The 18,434-nt window shown below is 45.8% G+C and overlaps 1 protein-coding gene across 2 annotated transcripts in view; it reads right to left on the bottom strand.

Moving 5' to 3' along the window:
- The window catches only part of nr4a3 (nuclear receptor subfamily 4, group A, member 3), a 21,534-nt gene extending 3,731 nt beyond the window's left edge, over nt 1-17,803 (bottom strand). The window contains exons 1-8 of one of the 2 annotated variants that reach the window (XM_033640639.2): nt 17,419-17,803; nt 14,309-14,482; nt 13,353-13,434; nt 9,537-10,369; nt 4,857-4,986; nt 4,010-4,173; nt 3,697-3,896; nt 1-84 (exon numbers count right to left, since the gene is read on the bottom strand). The exon at nt 1-84 is cut by the window's left edge and continues 95 nt beyond it. In XM_033640639.2, the coding sequence (XP_033496530.1) occupies nt 1-84; nt 3,697-3,896; nt 4,010-4,173; nt 4,857-4,986; nt 9,537-10,369; nt 13,353-13,416 (1,475 nt within the window). In that variant the 5' untranslated portion in view covers nt 13,417-13,434; nt 14,309-14,482; nt 17,419-17,803. Of the gene's footprint in view, nt 85-3,696; nt 3,897-4,009; nt 4,174-4,856; nt 4,987-9,536; nt 10,370-13,352; nt 13,435-14,308; nt 14,483-15,210; nt 15,468-17,418 lie in introns of those variants that run through there. The other variant, XM_033640638.2, reaches the window with a different exon arrangement.
- Nucleotides 17,804-18,434: the final 631 nt, after the last annotated feature.

Here is an 18,434-nt window from a genome sequence, read left to right as displayed (position 1 = left end):
CACTCTCCGAACCCACGAAGGCACTGGAACCTGTGCAGCACCAAGCCGTTGCAGAACACTAGTTTATCCTCTGACAGCATCGACCTGAGACACAGAGGGGAACAGCAGATGAGGACTCTGGTTAGATCTCTCCTCCAATGAAATGCTGCATTTTCCCTCATGTATTGTAAATATGCCTTGTGATACCAGGGCAAGGAAACAATTACAATAAAAAACAATGAGAAAACCTGGCAGCATGTGCGCTCACACACAAACGGAGCACACATCAAACACAAGCATGCAGCTGATTAAGGTTGTGTTCTCCAAATTATAGCATTTTAAAACATTCCTGTGTTTCCTTCTGGCGGGGAGGGCGAGGGGTTAGGGCAGAGGGCTGCTCTGCCTGTGTGTGTGTGTATCTGTGTGTGTGTATTTGCAGATAGGTAAACTGTTATGGCTTTAATGTGCCCGGGCTGTGGTGTGCAGTGGAAACACAAAGCCTTAATGAGGAAATGAAAAGGCTTCTCAGATGTATTTAGCCGTCAGTTACTCACGACACACAACATCCCACTCCTTTACCACTGAGCAGAGAGGGAAAAAGAACAAGCAGCGAATGAGGGAGAGCTATGACTAGTCTTTTATTAGAGCCCAGAAGAAGAGGGTGGCTTTCTTCAGAGAGCCAGAGAAAAAGTGTTTGGTTGGAAGATCTCAAGAAGACGGGACAAGGGCAGAAAGAGTGTGTTTGGGAAACAGCTGATAGTGAGAAGAAAGAAGAGGAGGGGGGCTCAAATTACACCGTCCACAAACATTGGTTCAGCAGCTTTAAGGAGAGGACGTTTATGTCTAATTATCCTCACTGCAGTTTAAAAGAGGTGCTCCACCCACTCTCTGCAGAACACATGCACACAGATGCTCTCACGCATCACCAGCTCTGTCAGTCACACAGAGTCAACAATACCTTTCCACTCTTAGACGCACAAATACAAAAACTAGCTAAAACGATCATACATGAGCTGGAGAGAAGAAAGTAGGAAGTAGAAGTAGGATGCTCATGAGGAAAGACACTGAACGTCTTGCTCACTTCAGGAACCTTAAGAAATTTACTTTCTTTTTTAGAAATACATTTTTAAGGCTGTATTTGATAGGAGAGTAGAGAGTGGGGATGACATGCAGCAAAGGGCTGCAGGTTGGAATCGAGCCTGCTGCAGCTGCGGCAAGGACACAGCCTTTGTACACTGGGCGCCTGCTCACCAGGTGAGCTAGTGGGCGCCCCAGAAATGTACTTTCTCACCTTCTGATTATACCTTTCATGCTAATGGTTGTAGTATTTTGACTCCTGGAACTCTTACACTTCCCTTAAACCTCCCCTTAAACACGTTAATTGTTTTATGCAGACTATAGAGCAGTGATTCTGAAGTTATGGCCAGTGGGAAAATGTGGCCTGTGATTCTGTGGACTTTGAACATAAATAAGATGCCATTGTGCATAAAAAAGCTTCAAAATAGAGCTTAAAAAAAGGTGCCGGGGAAGGACCCACTGGACCCCCAACAGAGATCCAGGCTGAGCTCCAAATGTCCTCAAATCCTAGACACGCCCCTGCGTACACCAGACCTGGGACTGGATTTGCCTCTTAGCAACGATGAGTGAGGACAGCAAACGTCCAACGGCTGAAACAGGCGATTCATTTTATTATATATACTGATAAATATTATTAATATTTGTTCAATAACTGGCCCCTGGCTCTTTGTCATTTTGCAAAAGTGACCCCTGGGCAAAAGCAAGTTGAGTATCCCTGCTATAGTGTCAAAGTTGGGGTGTATTCTCAATCTGCCACTTGATTTAATGCACTTATATTTACCAAATTTCAAACCCAGCATGGCCGTACTTTGATGGCAGCTTGCCTTTTATTTCAAATTTAAAATCTTACACGTCTTTTTCATATGTTTTTGACACATTTCCATCAAAAGACGCCTAAAATAATTTTCTTAACAAGGTTTTGTGTTTGTGAGCAATGCATTTAAAGTGATGAATCGACAGATACGGTAAGGTGGAACAGATTTAATCTTCTACTACAAACACACAGCTGACAGCTGGAATTTGCCTTGTAAAATGGAAAAACATCACATCAGATATATGAATACAGCAGATGAGGCCAATTCACTATGGCACTGTCCGACTGAGTAAATGCCCCATTACATTATACAATTTGACCCGTGTTTGATAGTAGCACATGTGCAAAACTACACAGACAGGCTGGCAGACAAGCAGCCAGGCAGATGCATACACACACACACACACACACACACACACACACTCACACATACACAGAGCTGGATGTCTGCCACACATTCCACTCACTCCTGACTACACTGTCACCACGGTAATCAACCAATAACCACAGAAACTGTTTGGTAACAGGGTGCTTACAGCAATGCAGGCCCAGAAGAGCGGAGCAAATTTACTCTACACACACTGAGCACACACACACACACACACACACACACACACACACACACGCACACTCACAAGCATACAGACAAACGCTTGCGCTGGGGGTCTGCAAGGCATCTGAGTTCAACACAGGGTCAATGCAGGGCTGCGTCAACAATGAGATGGGAGCGTGGACTGCATCTTGTGCTCTCACGGAAGACGGACAAAGTAAGACAGTGCCGTGCTTGTGTGTGTTTTCCTCTGTGCCGTGGGAGTTTGGCTGCTGGGAAGATGAGCGCTGTGTGTATGTGCGTGAGTGTGTGTGTGTGTGTTTGATAGAGGCCCCTATGAGTCCACCGTTTAGCGTGAGTCAGAGTCCCAGCCTGATCCCCCTCCTGCTGGGACTGTGATGCCACCACCCATCCTCTACCCACCCTGCACCTGGACCTACACTGGGAGGAGGAGAGAAAGTTGGGATTCTACATCATCAGTGTGCGTGAGTGTGTGTGAGTAAGTGTGCTTGTGTGTGACTGTGTTGGTTTTCTGCCCTAGACGACAGCGCAGACAAAAGGATGAGCTTGTAGCCCAGCCCCCGTCCTCCCCATAAATTTAACCAGCCACATGCCTTACGAGAGCACACCAGTAACCCGGGGCAATTCTGAGGCAAAGATGGGCGAGGGCAGTCATAATGGCACCACAGGTATCCACGAGCGAGACGCACATGTGCTTACACACGCACACACACACCAGTGGTCGCACGGGGGAAATAAAGTCAATTCCCTTTTATTAAATTTCAGTCAGCTGAATTGAATATGTATTTCCTTCCATAACAGCCCTTTTCAGTTCCTCAGCTGACTAGCTCTTAGATGGAATTGATCCTGTCAATTCACAGTTCACAATGTTAGCACAGTTTTAGCCCGCAGAACACACACAGAGCTCTCTGTGCGTCAGATATCAGACGAGCGGAGCGGAACTCTGTGGGTGTAGCTGCTGTCATAGCTACAGACTCCATTCATAATTTGGTTCATATGGCGATTACTCAGCTCCACTCCTACTCTGGAGATACACCGACACAGCAGCACGCAGCTCTGCCAGCACAGTTACACACTGTACTGTAACGGTAAAGGATATTAACTGCCTGTTGTTCCCCTGCCAAAGGAAGTCAAGTTTCTGATAGTTGTAGGCGTGTATTTGAAGTTTTAGATGTGCACATATGGATGTGGGGAAATTTTAAAAGCAGAATTAAATGTGCTAATGTTGTCATCCGTCTGCTGTTTGTTCTCATACCTGTGAGCCAATCGCAGGACAAACAGCTCCAGGAAGGCAGAGTCTATGAGCAAGTTCTGATCTTCACGCTGAAGTTCGGAGAAGCCGGGCAGCCGGTCAGCCCAGCACCGTGTGGTCTCCATCGAGATGGTGAGCAGCCTGTAGAAGAGCTGGATGTGCTCTGCGTCTGACGAGGAGGAGGGAGTTTCGGCAGCGCTGAACTGTGGGGAGAGACGGCGAGAAATGACTGAACAAACTCCTAAACAAGCCGTATTTCTCACTGAGCGTGTGTTTCTCTGACTAATATGGAAAAAAAGGGGGTGTGTGGGGGTACCTGACTGTAGTTGAGGTCACGGGGCGTGCAGTGGGAATAAGCCCTGAGCAGAGCGGAGAGCAAGCTGAGGGGTGGAGAGGGAGGAGACGCTTCCGTCTGCAGGGGGCTCTTTGGTTTGGAAGGCAGACGGCCTCGGCGCCCCTTCAAGCTGTCAGTGCGTACCACTGTGAAGCAGAGACACAGAGATGACAACAGGTTGAAGAACAGGTTGTTGAACATGGCAAAAATTTTCACAGCATGCACACTGAACTTCTGTTGTCTAACCGATGGGCTTGTTATCGGCATTTCACAGCACTAAAATCCTGACTGAGGCTTCTCCACAGGAGCTCTCCAACCTTCCCACAATCCCTACACAGGAGGCTACTAACCAGCAGATGGCAGTGGAGCTGTTCTGCGGGCAGCACACATGTTAACGGGACACAGGAGTGTATGTGTGTGTCGGTTTGTTTGCATGTGAGCGCGTGTATGTGAGACAGGTGAGAAACCTCAGGGAAATGAGGGCAGTAGAGTGCCACACATCAGCAAAACATCTCTGCTGTGCAACAACAGTCAGCTACATCAGATGTAATGACACAAATGAACAGAAAGTGTGAGAATGTTTGGGCAGGATGTTCACCTCTGTGTCTCTTTCAGAAAAAAATCATCCGGATTCAGAGTGTAAAGGGTGCTAATTGGTGTAATGTGTTTTCTACTTAGTTCCTGCACCACAGAGAGGACACTGGGTGTGTGAGAGGTTGCAGCAGGCCGAGTCATTACCGGCCTATTAATTGCAGAGACAAACTTTATCATCATGAACTGGAGGTCAGGGTTGTGTTGCACTGCTCAGGTGTGTGGTCAGTCCTCTCACCTTCCTTCACCATGCCAACACTCAGACACTTCTGAAAGCGGCAGTACTGGCAGCGGTTGCGTCTCCTCTTGTCCACAGGACAGTTCTTACTGGCCAGACACACATACTTGGCGTTTTTCTGCACGGTGCGCTGAGGAGAGAAGAAACAGGCATACCGATAATCAGCCTCCAAACACAATCAGCCACCTAATATTTGATTTGTTTAATTCAATTTCTGTTTTTTTTTCCCCTTCCCCATCAAAGAATGAAAGCAGAAGCTCGCAGGTCAGATTTTAATTACGCGCTGAAAGGCGGCGTTGACATCAGTATAATTAGATAAAATTAATTTTCCAACAAGCCTCGCCTGCAGGAGGGACAATTTTATTAGCGCCGGAGCTGACAATGGGGACTGAGCGCAAAGCGTGCCGAGGCGGGTCCCGCGAGACAGAGGGACAGCGGCCGTAAGAGCTGCGTGATCAGATTGTTTGTGAAGCTTGCGGGTCAGCTCGTGGCACCTCCGGGGCCTCGCGCATCGCGCCTCTCTCAATGGGCCCCGCGGGAGCTGTTTTCTCCTCGGCTGGCTCGCGCGATTATTACTGACCTTATTAAAATGAAATCAGAAACGGGCCACGTGGGGGCCGGGTGCGCTGCCTGCGTGGATGGGAGACACAGAGATGGTGGTGGATGCCGTGCGCGCGCGCACCTATGGGCCAATCCCGTGCCTTTAGGCCTGAAGTTGTGTTAAAGACAAAGTCAGCTGCTGTCAAGGTGAGAAAGTGCTGGAATGATTCAGTGGAGACGTCCATGGGCAGAATTAGAGTTTTTTGACATTTATTTATTATAATGCGGTGTGAGAATGCAGAAGAAGCCTAAGGTACGTAGTTAGGTCATTATTTTAATATAAACAAACCACACAGCTATTAGTGCTGGTGCAGCTCTTTGGCATAACCCCGATGAGGCCTCTTGCGGCACGTTGCCAGTCTTTACAGGCGCCTTTGGATTAAAACTCTTGGGCAAGCCTTTGCCTGGGGTGCAAATCTGTTACAATTTAACGATTACATTTGCAAAAAAAGAAAAAGCTTACAGTTACACCATAATTACTGTCATTTGCAGTGTTTGCATTTATACTACTGTCATGCTGTGACTCCGGTAGTCCACTCAGGCGAGACAGCAGCAGAACAAACTGTAAATTAAACAAACGGAACACACGGAAAGTGTCGCAGCTTCTCCTCTTCTTTAACGCCTCTAAAACACATCAAAACAAATAAATCCAATTAGGAACCCCTCGCGCCACACATGCCCGTGCCCCCGGGAGACCAATAACACACCAATTATTCCATATGCTCCGGCGCGAGTGCGGAACTGGCGCGTAATGGGCGCCAGCGCCGGATGAGAGCCGTTGCCATGGCACCGCAGATCGCTCTGAATGTCTCCCTCTCATCCCTTCAATGGTCAGTGACCCGTGCGCGCGGGGATAAGTTAGTTATGGTCATTAATGTGGTTGAGGGAAAATAGCATCCGTTTAGCGGGAGAGCGAACTGACCGTAAAGCTACATGAGGATGACGCACGAAGCCTCAACATGCCAACGTTTATTTACACCTTTACAACTCTGCGCCAGGGCCAGCACAAAGTTGGAGACGTTCTCACAGTCTTGTACAAATGAAACATACTGTGATTCTTTTTATGTCACACTCCTCTTTTTGCAAAATGAGTTTGTGTGTGTTTTTTTCTGCAGCACATTTCAGTGAAGGTGGCGTAAGAGCTGAGGTGACCCTGCTGGTGGGTTGAGGGGGAGGTTCTTCCCCTCAGTGACCTCAGGGCCTAATTTATGAGATAGCTGGTTCCAATAAAAGCTTGCAGTTTGAAATGATCAATTAAGGTTCTGATAAATTAAGCTCTCATGAGCTGGCCTGTCTCCTGTGTGTGTGCGTGTGTGTGTGTGTGTGTGTGTGTGGTTGGGGCTCTTGTGACTTTGCTTTCTAATAAGCAGCATGGAGCATGATTGGCGTCTCAGCAGAGACACTACATATAAGAGCTAATACCCTGTAAATAACTAGTCTCAGAAAGTCAGATCAAATTATCTCAATATGGTTAGCAAATCATTCTTGTGTTCTGTACATTGCACGCCTATTTAGGCCAGCCTATGAGTGTGTGTGTGTGTGTGTGTGCTTTGTTCTAGTTCAATTCTTCTCATTTGTCTTGTAATTTACCCCGATGTTAGTGGCTGAATTTCACTGAGGATAAACAACAAAGACAAATTTAAAATTTGCTCAGCATCAGAAACTGAAATTGTCAGATAGCAATGATGTTTGTGTGGGCAAGAACTTCATTCAAGTGAAAAAACGTTGACTTTAATGTCGACAATCAGAGTTGAGGAATGAGTTGTAAGCACTGAGAGCACATTCATAAGCGCACACACACACATGCTCACATGCTGTGGGTGTTGTGGGGGGCTGGATGGAGGCATGCAGAGGCAGATTCTTGACATGTAACATGTGCTAATAGCCTTGGCTTAAATTAAAAGCCTTTAGGGACTTTGCTCCCCCTTCTCCTCCCTCTGCCTCCTCTATCCCCTCCTCTCCTCAGCTTCTTCACCAGAGGCAGTCTCTCTGACTGACTATGGAGGAAGTGAAAGGGTAGTTTGTAGTGAAAGTGTGTATCGCTGAGCTAATTCTATTGTTTTCTTTATGGAAAAACTTGACTTTTATGACTTGATTCAAAGAGCTAAGCCATGCCTCCTACACACAGATATGTCTGTGTCATTGCATGTGGATGGTGTGTCTCTGGTTGCATCTCCTGAATGAATGAAATGATTTAGGTGATAAAGTTATTGCACTTCACCAACGTGATTTTCAGCTTTCTTTCACCACCAACCTTTTTTATGACTTACATGCTGTGCAAGTAGCGGGAAATAAAAATCATGTGCAATGAGCTGACTGTGGATTTTGACTGATAAAAGCACAGCTAAAGTAACTTAGGACAGTGGGTGCATAAAAACATGCCACTTTTTAATGATTTTTTTGTAAATTAATGGAAATTGGTGAATGGACTACATTATTCTGCCAAAATAATAAACACACAGGGGGAAAGACCATTTGTTTAAGAGCTAAAATTAATTCACAGTGAAAATGTGTCTCAAATTGCACTAATGAAATAACAACAATTTTCAGCAAGCCTCCTCTATGGTTTAATGTGTAATAACCATTCAGGGATAATTAAATATAATCAGGAAAATATTTTTGGGAGACAATAAAACCATCAGGATAATGGAGGTAATGTGCCTGATAATATGAATATGAAAAAGAGCAGGTGTGTGAAAGGCATGTCTCTGCTGCTGCATCCTGGATCTGCGGGTGTAACAGAGTGAAAAACATGTACATGCTACTGTAAGAACATGTGGTCGTGTGCATATGTCGTGTGTGCATGGCTGGCTGCATCTGCATATGTGTGTAAAGGAAACATAGTGAGGTTTGACAGGTTGTGTGGCTGCTGAGCGCTGCAGCGAGCAGACAGCCCCGCGGCCTGCTGCCACCAGACGCTGCTTTCATTAATTACTAAATAAAAACAAATTGTGAAACTAATTGAAAAGAAGGATAATTCATTTCTACCTACCAGAGGCATTATTCAATTACCTCTGCGTTTGCACCCTCCTTCTTGCTGTCTCTTAATTTCACTCTCTTGTCTCATGCAACCAATAGAATGCCTAACAAGTGTGCCTGTAAATGTTTTATAATTCCAAAACTGTGCATGGAGAGATGACTGCAGTGTCACTGAGTGTGAGTTTGCTGTTATTTGAATGAGGTATTGAACCACATGCACATGTCAGAGAAGTATGTCTGTTGTGTTTTATGACTTGCACAAAGAAAATGAGAAATCAGTCTGACTAAAAACCGTCTCTTGGTGATGTTGAGTTGTGTGTGTGTGAGCACGTGTGCGGTATCATGGGATGTGAGACAGCGTTAGGTTGAATCACTTGACGGACCAAATCTCAAACTGACTCATATCATCCCCAGTATTATGTCAGTGAATTGTGGTCAATTTCGTAGCCACTGATTCACTGCAAACATGCTGAAAGGAAACTTTGATTTCAAGGAGGATTCCTTTTCCACTGGACTCTCACCGCACCGTGTGTCTGAGCAGCTGACTGCGAGCATGGAGGGCAATTTCCCTGTTTGCCTGAGAGAAAGTATTTGTTTTTATCATTCTGTGTTCTCACGTAACACAAGCGATCGCACACACACACACACAAGTTGCCAGCTTGGTTGCCGGGAGAGACGACCCCTGTGGGTGTGTTGTGCTTTCATGATGAGTCTAAAGGCGATTTAGAGAGCGCAGAGACGGGTGCAGAGTGGGAGCGAGGCGAAGGCATGAGGATTGTTTCAGAATAAAATACGTCAGTCAGTTTGCAGCTACTTCACACATACTGGATGATATTTAAAGATGGGATGTCAGGTTTGGATTTGAGTGTGTGTACTGATGGGGAACATGGGAACAAGAGGAGCAGGTACTTTAAAATACTTTTAGGAATATAAGAGAAGAGGCAGATGTCTTATTAGAACATATAGATGTAGAGCTACTCCAAAAACGGACATTGATGCAGTTTTAAACTTTCAGGATTGTTTTAAAGTGAGACTAAAACCTGGAAACTGCAACAGCAACTCTTTTAAAACAAACACTTGTTAGCTTTAAAGAACATTTACCTTGAAGAAGCCCTTGCAGCCCTCACAGGTGCGTACGCCGTAATGCTGGCAGGCCGCGTTGTCCCCACACACCGCACAGGTGCCCTCTCCTTGGGGGCCACGCGGGGGAGGCGATGGCAGGCTGTCTCCTAGTAGGGGGCCACAGGGCCCAAGAGCCAGGGAGCGGAAGGCGAGGCTGCTGCCCCCGGCCCCGCGGTGCAGCTGGTACATGGGCTGCTCCAGAGGTGGACCGTGAGGATGGGAGACCGAGGATGAGGAGGAGGAGGAAGAGGAGGAGGTGCGCACCAGTCCTCCGCCCAGACTCTCGTAACCGCCAACGCTGCCGCCACTGTGGGGCGGCGAGTGCTGGTAGAAGTGCGGAAAGCGGGGCGACTTGAGGGGGCCCGTGTCAAGGCCGGAGCCCAGAGAGTGGGCGTGCGATGGAGGGGCCAGGGGGTGCTCCTCCCACAGGAAGGAGGTGCCAGGCTGGGGCGGCAGGGACGGGGTGGTCGGGGTGGAAGGGGGAGACTGTTTAAAGTACATGGTGGAGGAGGACATGGCCTCCAGTGGCGGAGCAGTCGGGTAGCTCTCCTCCTCCTTCTTGATGGGCCTGTGTGTGGGCATCTGGTAGAGGCAGGAGGACTTGGGCTCGTAGCTCCCCTCCACGAAGACGTTGAAGCTCGGGAGGGAGGTGGTGGCGGCGGCGGAGATCTCGCCACCACCCAGGTCCAGCTTGGTGTAGTCGGGGGTCATGAGGTCAGAGCTGTAGCTGTCACCCTGGTAACTAAAGGACTGGCCAGAGTAGGTTGAGCCTGGAGGGGCGGGCCCGTACTGAGCCTGCACACAGGGCATGTCTGCCAGGGAGACAGAGCACACACGTAGGTTAGAGCTGCGTGGCACATCAGACCACATGTCTTCAAAAACGTTCTCATTCAAAAAGCATTTTAATGGTGTTAGTAGAGTACAGCTGTACGGCACCAATCATCAGTCAGGGAGGAAATGACATATTAGTTAACCAACTGATTTAAACAGAAAAGCAGGATTTTATGAACAAGGAGGCTGCCAACAGAAGCGCAACACAGGAACAACCCTTCAGTAAATCTACAGGATGAAGGCAGACTCTGCTGGAGGCACATGCACACACGGGTCGTGCTGAACAGGGTCGACAATTAAAAAAAATGTGCATGACTAAAAATTTCTGCACAGCTCTATTGGAACAGGCAGTTTTTTCAGCTCTTGAAGTGTCAGAGATTTCGCAATGTTATAAAAGTTTTCTGAACGCACCTTTCAAGGAAAATCTTTCCATTTACTGCCATTTACTCAGTTTCCTGCTTTAACACTTCTCGCACTTCACCCAATAGGTAGAAACACTTGGAGCACACACACAACCCCGCACACTGCTGATTCTCACGCAGTTAGTTCAGTTAGAGAAGCTGCGGTTCATCGGGGCGCAATACTGAGGCGAAGCAGCCAAAGCAAAGATCCAAGATCCACTCTACAGACTGAAATGCTGTGTGTGTGTGTGTGTGTGTGTGTGTGTGTGTCTGTGTGTGGGTGAGTGTACTCTGGTTAGTCAGATGGCAAAGCAGATGAGATAACATTAAATAATAATGGAACCCCATGGTGGTGCTGGATGCTTGCTGCACAACCCACACACAAATGCACACACCCAGATACACACACACTGATAAATGCAGACACACACACACATACAGACGCAGATATTTCCTCTAACTGCTGCAGACGCCAGTCGGCATGTCTTGAGTTTTTCCCCTTGATTTAATTCTGCCACAGTCACAGCAGCAGGCCACCTCATCATCATGTGTGTGTGGACGAAATGCTCCTGTCTTATCAAACTCCCTTACGTAATACACCTGCGTTTGCGTGCGTGCACGTGTGTATGTGTGCGTGCATGATGAGTGCGTGCGGGCTAATCAGTCATGAGTGTCAGCGCAGCCAGGGTTTTGTGGTGTTTGCTCGTCGCTCTCGAGCAGGGGAACTGTCAACACAGCGCTGCTCCCATTGACGCCCAGCATGCGCGCGCTCTGCCGTAATCGCCCCGGTTCCCCGCGCGTCATGTTTGTCTAGTCAAATACGGGACGGATCGGGACCTGCTGTTGTTAGAGCACTCACATATTCCAGCATCCTTAGCGGACGCACTCAGGCTCGGGCGGGGACTGTATTTCCTGTTGTGTTAACTTTCTTAAAAATCATTTTATTTAACAAAATAAAAGTCCTGAAATTTCATGATAAGCTCCTGCTCCCTACTAATTCCTATCAGACTAAAATAAATAATAATAATGCATGTTTAAAATAGCCTGCAACTTTTAGTTTGCGGTCATATACGCCTGATAAATAACTCATGTCACTCATGGCAGAAGCAGACTGAGTGACACATTAATTTAAGCTGCTCCAACACAATTAAATTAAACCTGAGGGGCAGCGTGGCTGTAGGGGCTTGAAAACAAAGGATGACTCAAAGGGTTAATTAAAAAAAACAATGTGAGGGACACTCATCTACATAACTTTTATTTATTTTATTTTATTAAGTGTATTTATTAAAAGAAAAAACACAAAAGGTCAAAAGAGATGTGACCTCTTAAGCTTGACCTGGTGGGAATATTTTTTTTAAAAAATCCTAAATTTAAAATGACACCAACTCTTAAAAAACACATTTTTCTTAAGTCATATTAAAGTGAAACTATAAATGATTCCCTCGAAATGCCCTACCAGTCACAGCATGTGCAGACAAACCAACACTAAGTCCCAAGATGCAAGATTTTTTTTTTCTTAAATTGAGGATATGAGTCAAGCTGTAGGCCTACGTGTGCTTGACGTCATCCAGTTTTTTTCTTCTGCTACTAGTGACCACCTCTTCAACCCACGTGGAAAAACACACATGCAGCATTATGGGCGTCATGGGGCCTTTCTGGGCTATACCTAAAGTACTTTTGCAACTGATTTGAAGCATCACAGGAAGAGGGGAGAAAAAAAAATTAAAGTGTGAGCGGAGGAGAGTAGAGTGGTGAACTCTGTGGCTCTCTGTGTTGTGTCAGTAGGTCAAGCCTCAGAACAGTGTTGGGTGTTATAGTGTGTGTGTGTTTAAGACTTACTGCAGCTGTCATATACTATAGTATTTTATCAGCAGCTATATGCACACATACACTTTGACGTACAACAGGTCTCCAGTTGACTTGCTTGATAAGAGTTGAAAGACAAAAAGAGAGAGGCTGAGAAATTCTGTAAAACAAATATATTCTGCTTGACAGCTGACAGTCACTTCAAGCTGCATGTACTGTGGTGTTTGTCTGTGTGTGTGTCAGGTGAGGAGAGATGCTTTTGATGAGTTGTTTATTCGTACACACACAAAGGCACACACACACACACACACACACACACGGACATATTTTCATCACTAATGATGTTCAAGATGTCAACATGAACCTGTATATGCTCATCCTGCCAATAACATGCACCCTTATCCTGAGAGGAACCTGTAAAACCACTTGTGTCTGCAAACGTCTCATCCTCTTCGGTGCTTTACTTCACTCAGTAACACATACACCCATGCTCGCAAGCGTGCACCCTCTCACACACACTCACCAACAGAATCTGTGGAACGTCTTTATTTTTGTGCCACTGAAGCAACCCTGTAGCAAACCTTCTCCACTCCAACACCACCATCAGATTGCCTTTATTTCACCACATGCAAGCAGATGTGCGTGTGTGTCTGTGTGTGTGTGTGTGTGTGTGTGCAAGCAAGAGGACAGACAACCCAAAGCAGAGTAAGACACAGGTGGTGCAGCATAGTGAGGCGAAAGGGAAACAGTCTCTAACCTCGAGGTGTGCATTTCAACTGGACAAACTGCAGCTGTTCCAATAACTGAGCGCGCGTGTTCATTGTCAGAATGCCATAGATCTAACAAATAAAAACATGAAGTTGCAGACATGAATACAAAAACACAGGATTTTTTTTTGTCAATGAATTATGAGGAAAAATTGAAATCAGTGGCCTCACACAATAAAAGTGGTTTTCATACATATGCACACACACACACATACACACACAAATCAAAGAGGCACAATTACATCACCACTTGCTGAACATCTACATAAACCTATTATTTAAGGGGTTTATATTCTGTTTAATTTATATAGTTGTGGAATTATGTGGAGATTTAAATATATTGATAATATTGAAATATATAAAACTGAAACAATACAAAAATATAGCTGTAACTTGGCCTGTTTTAGTCATAAAGGCTTTCGGAGACCTTGTTGAGTCACTGGGAGGATCGATGTCTATGACCTATGTGATTCACCCACAGCTTCTGGATTTTAGGTGTGCCTGGTCTCAGAAGTCTCTTCTTTCTGCCAGTTCGTCTAATGATTGAAATGTCAACTCAGCCCGCACCAGCCGACACACCAAACACTCTCATCTCACACACACACACCAGCTCACACTCCCGCGCACAAAAGAAAAAGATCACCAGCATGTTCATACAACTTTATGAATTGGAATTTTAGTAGACAGGAACTGACGTATGTTATCACAGTTAAATTCTGATTTAACACCTAAGATGAGAATAAACTTTCAAGGGGGCTTTTGTGCATTTTTTTCCTACAGTAAAACACAACCAAACACCACAATGGGTGCAGAAAAACACACCTGAGCCACAACAGTCGCGCTTTCTACAAAAGCATCAGCTGATGAGAAGAAAGAAGAGATAAAGAAAGAGACAAGGAAAGACAGAAAGAAAGAACTGATGAAATTAAAAAGGGCAGGTCTGTACCTGGTGAAAGAGCTTCGCGCTGAATGGTGCTGAGTGTCCGGGATGGAGGGGTGGCGTCGCTGCGGCCGGGACAGGGCTCCTGGAGCGGGGAGGACTCGGCGGGCGTCGCAAAGGAAGAAGTGTCCGATCGCCGGGGCTCCGAGCTCGGCTGGGCGCGCTCTTCCGAACCTGTGCCTGGAGGAGAGAGGTCTGGGTTACAGCCAGTGATGAGGCGGCAGGCTGAATAAAACGCTGGTAATACTATCATCTCCACTCATCTTAAATATAGCAACAGAAAAACTCAACCACACTTAGAGCTAAGCATAAAATGATGTCTTACATTTTCACTGCCTCCACAAAGTTAATTTAGCACATTTCTTTGGTGAGTTTCTACTTAACAGCATAACACCACCTTAAAACATTTGAGCCCAGAGAAATGTTGGCACAATTTAAAGACAATGAGCAACAATTTGATTTTACACCAAAAAGACATAATTAACTGCGTAAAATCGAATCCAACAGATAAAGACAAGAAATTGGATGTAAAGAAACAGAAAGATGAAGGAGCATGCAAACTACTTTGCGCACATCAGAACAAGATGCCTTACGCCCGAAACTGTATGAATCATGGCAGTTATTCATATAAATCCACTGGAAGACAATGCAAAGGAAGAATTACGCATTTGAATTAAATATAGTCCAACTTTGGCTTTAAATATGACACTGAATCCACGTCACAAAGAGAATATTATGAACCACAACTGAGGACTTTTAGCTCATTTCAAGACTTACACTTACGTGGGCGACAAGTTTCATTCTAACAAGCTGTGCTCCGTTATTTTTTATAATTTTAATTTCGCGCTACAAAATGCAAATTCAACCAGGCTTAAAAAAAACTGCACGCAACTTCTACAAATACAGACCTACAAAAGTCACAACTTTTATAAAAGCAGTCTGTGCCAGTGCCTCCAGGCCATCGCTTCGCTTGCCTCTGATCACCACCGTATTCGCCTTCTCAGGGTTCATCCAGAGGGAGAGAGGAATCTGGAAAAGTTGGAGAGTCGGACCTGAAACCAAACCAGCGGACTCCTGTGCACCGTGCGTCTCCAACTCCCTCACTGCAGCAGGGCGCACTATGGCCGCCGGATTTCAAGGCCCAGAGCGCCCCCTTTCTGTCACACACACTCTTGTGTACACACACTCTTTCTCTCTCTCTCTCTCTCTCTCTCTCTCTCTCTCTCTCTCTCTCTCTCTTCCAGACCCTCTCGGATACGGACAAGTCGAGAGAACACTCGATCTCCTGGTATGCACCTCTATACTGTCTGTTGACAAGCCACAGCCCCCCATAACCGACTCCCAGGGCTACAGGCACCTGCAGCCTGCTGCCATCTCTTATCTTTGTGTCAACAGATCAAACTCGTCCACTTTAGATAAAGCAGCCACTTTTCTCCAAACTTACAGACCAGTTGTGAGAGGAAACCTTAGGCCTCTTTGATGCCGCCTTTGATGCTTCTTTGGTCATGATATGGCTTTTATACCGATGTAATGCCTCATAAAGGATCCAATTATGTTGAAATAAAGAAAAAAAGACAAACCAGATAAAATGAATAAGCCTGTCTAACACTTATTCGATTAGGGCTGACTTGGAACAGTTAAGCCATTATTCAATTCTGTGGGCGCAATTGTGCGTAAATGTGCCCTTGTCACAGCCTTAAGAGAGTGAAAACAAAGTGCCATGTTCACTTTAAAAGATGAAAAAATATTTTTTCATGCAAAGTGAGACATTCTGTGTTTTGTCTCTACATGAGCAAACGGATCCCCTCTCGCTTTCTTCTCAGGCCGAGCCGGTCGGTGGGGCTCTGGCCCTGCGCGCACCGGTAACCAAGAGAACGACATAAGAGCTGCAAAGCACGCGCCCCGGAGCGCCGGTAGCCCCCGGTAGCCCCTCGCACCAATAAGCCCGGACAGCGCGAGGCTTCCAGCAAACAGACAGAGAAAAGAGAGGACATAAAGGAGAGACCAGAGAAATATGTGAGTACTGTAAATCAGCCCTGAGAGGGAGGCTGTCAGAAGTGGCTGCGTGCGTGGCTGCGTGCGTGCGTAAACCTGTGTGAAGTGTGTGAAAGAAAGAAAGAAAGGTAAAACCAGCAAGTTGCCCAAGTGCCCTAACTAAGCAGTACTTTCTTATCACACACTACACGGATAAAGCCCCAAAAGCCTTGAGCAGCAGCTATAGAATACAGTGTCTGTGTTGTCAGATGTTTCTACGAAATACTTCACAGAGGGCTTCAGAAATTGGATGCGGCTTTATGGTGAATGGCTGAGGGTGTTTTTCCTGCGATCAATGGGAGGAGAGGCCGTGTCCTCACAGAGACAGCAGACAGTGAGACAGCTGACATTTACAATTGGCCACCAGTCAGGCGACAGCTCAGACTATATGACTGTTTGGAAAACACCTTTCACCTTCTTGAGGAGCTTTAATCCTAAAAAGCAAAACCAAGGGCTGAGAATCACAACACACTGTTGTGCTCACGGCCTGTGTCTGTGACACTGTATATAAACACAAACACACCCATATCCTACAACACATTAATACTCATTAACATCATTAACAGCACCCCACTCTCCACCCCCTGAATCCTACATCAGGAGACAAAACCCCAGCAAATGGCATGAAATCAAAGAACTTTAACTCTCCTCTCCCTCAGCTTGCCTGAATGTAGGTTAGACTATTCTCCACTCAGACCATTAGTGCGTCTGACTCCACTATTCATTGTGTGAGTGAGAGGCATCTCATTTCCATGACAACCAGAAAGGATATGATACCTTCCCAGCGCAAATTAAATTCAAATTCAGCTTCATTTTGCTCTTTGGAGACGCCACACACACACGGACAGACAATATGAAGCAGCGTACTGGAGTCTGACATATCAACAGGTTAGACGCACAAAGTTGGACAAAACGGATGAAGAAATTAGAGAATATATTCAACACGAGGATTTAGGTAATACACATTTAAGCTATAAACATGCTCACACACAGCTGAGGGTTAATATGTTTTGGTTCTGTGTGGTGATCTAACAAGTCCTCGCTTTAAGGCAGAATATCCCATTCATTCACAATTTACTTACTGGTTTGCTGTAGCGGTTCCGTCTTTACATGTGGTAATAACCTCGTATGAAGTATCCTATTCCCATCCAGAATAATCACCAAAAGTCGAAGTAAAGGCGAGAAAAAAAATATATTTCAAAAAAAGTATTTTAGCGGAGGATCAGGATACATCGGCGACAAAAAGTTTCTTCTTCTTCTCCTTCGTACTTTTTCTCAAAAGTACACAAAGTAGAGAAAATTAAAGAGAACATTAAAAAATTAAAAACTCCCGGGTGTGAGGAGTGTGTGTTGTCTGCGTCCGCTCCCGCTGAGTGTGTCAGTGCTGATGGGTGCTTTGCAAAGTGTGGAGTTGTAACGCGGGTTTGTTTATGTGCGCCGTCTGAGGGGAGAAAGTCAAATAGTGCATTTATGTGGGCTCTGCCTCCACATACAGCGCCTGGTATGCGCTACGTCAATGTGACGCCATGGGAGAGGTGACGTCACTCCAAGTAGAGCTCCCTCTCTCTCCTCTCTCTCTCTTTCTCTCTCTCTCTGTGCTACAGTACCAGACACATAAGCCCCGCTCACCGTGCCAGAGTCAGAGACACAGAGAGGCGGAGACAGGATCACAGACTGAGAGAACACACGCTGTTGGTTTGATGGTTGCAGGGGAGGGAGCAGAGGGGGATCCGGCGGGCGAGCTTGCATCATTACTGGCTGTGCATGTGCCAGGCTCTTCAATCCAAGCTCTATTTTTATCATTATAGTAGGAAGTAAATTTAAAACCTTAACAAAAAAAGTAATTTGTTTAAAAAAATATAGCGAATATAAAAAAGTGAGACATGTAAGATTTCACTTACACTTTTTAAAACCACATAAATAAGAGGACAAAAGACATGTTAGTCACCTGTAACCTTTTTTTTTTATTTTAAGCTACTCTATACTTTATATACAACTCTATACGTTTGCCTTTATTTGATAGTACAGGTGAAGAGTGACAGGAAAGGTGTAGAGAGAAGGGGTGACATGCATGTAGATGAATTGAGCCCCCCAAAAA

This window comes from Epinephelus lanceolatus, chromosome 10, assembly GCF_041903045.1.
Source record: "Epinephelus lanceolatus isolate andai-2023 chromosome 10, ASM4190304v1, whole genome shotgun sequence".
In the NCBI taxonomy this organism is placed as follows: domain Eukaryota; kingdom Metazoa; phylum Chordata; class Actinopteri; order Perciformes; family Serranidae; genus Epinephelus; species Epinephelus lanceolatus.
This window is presented reverse-complemented; position numbering and strand designations above follow the sequence as displayed.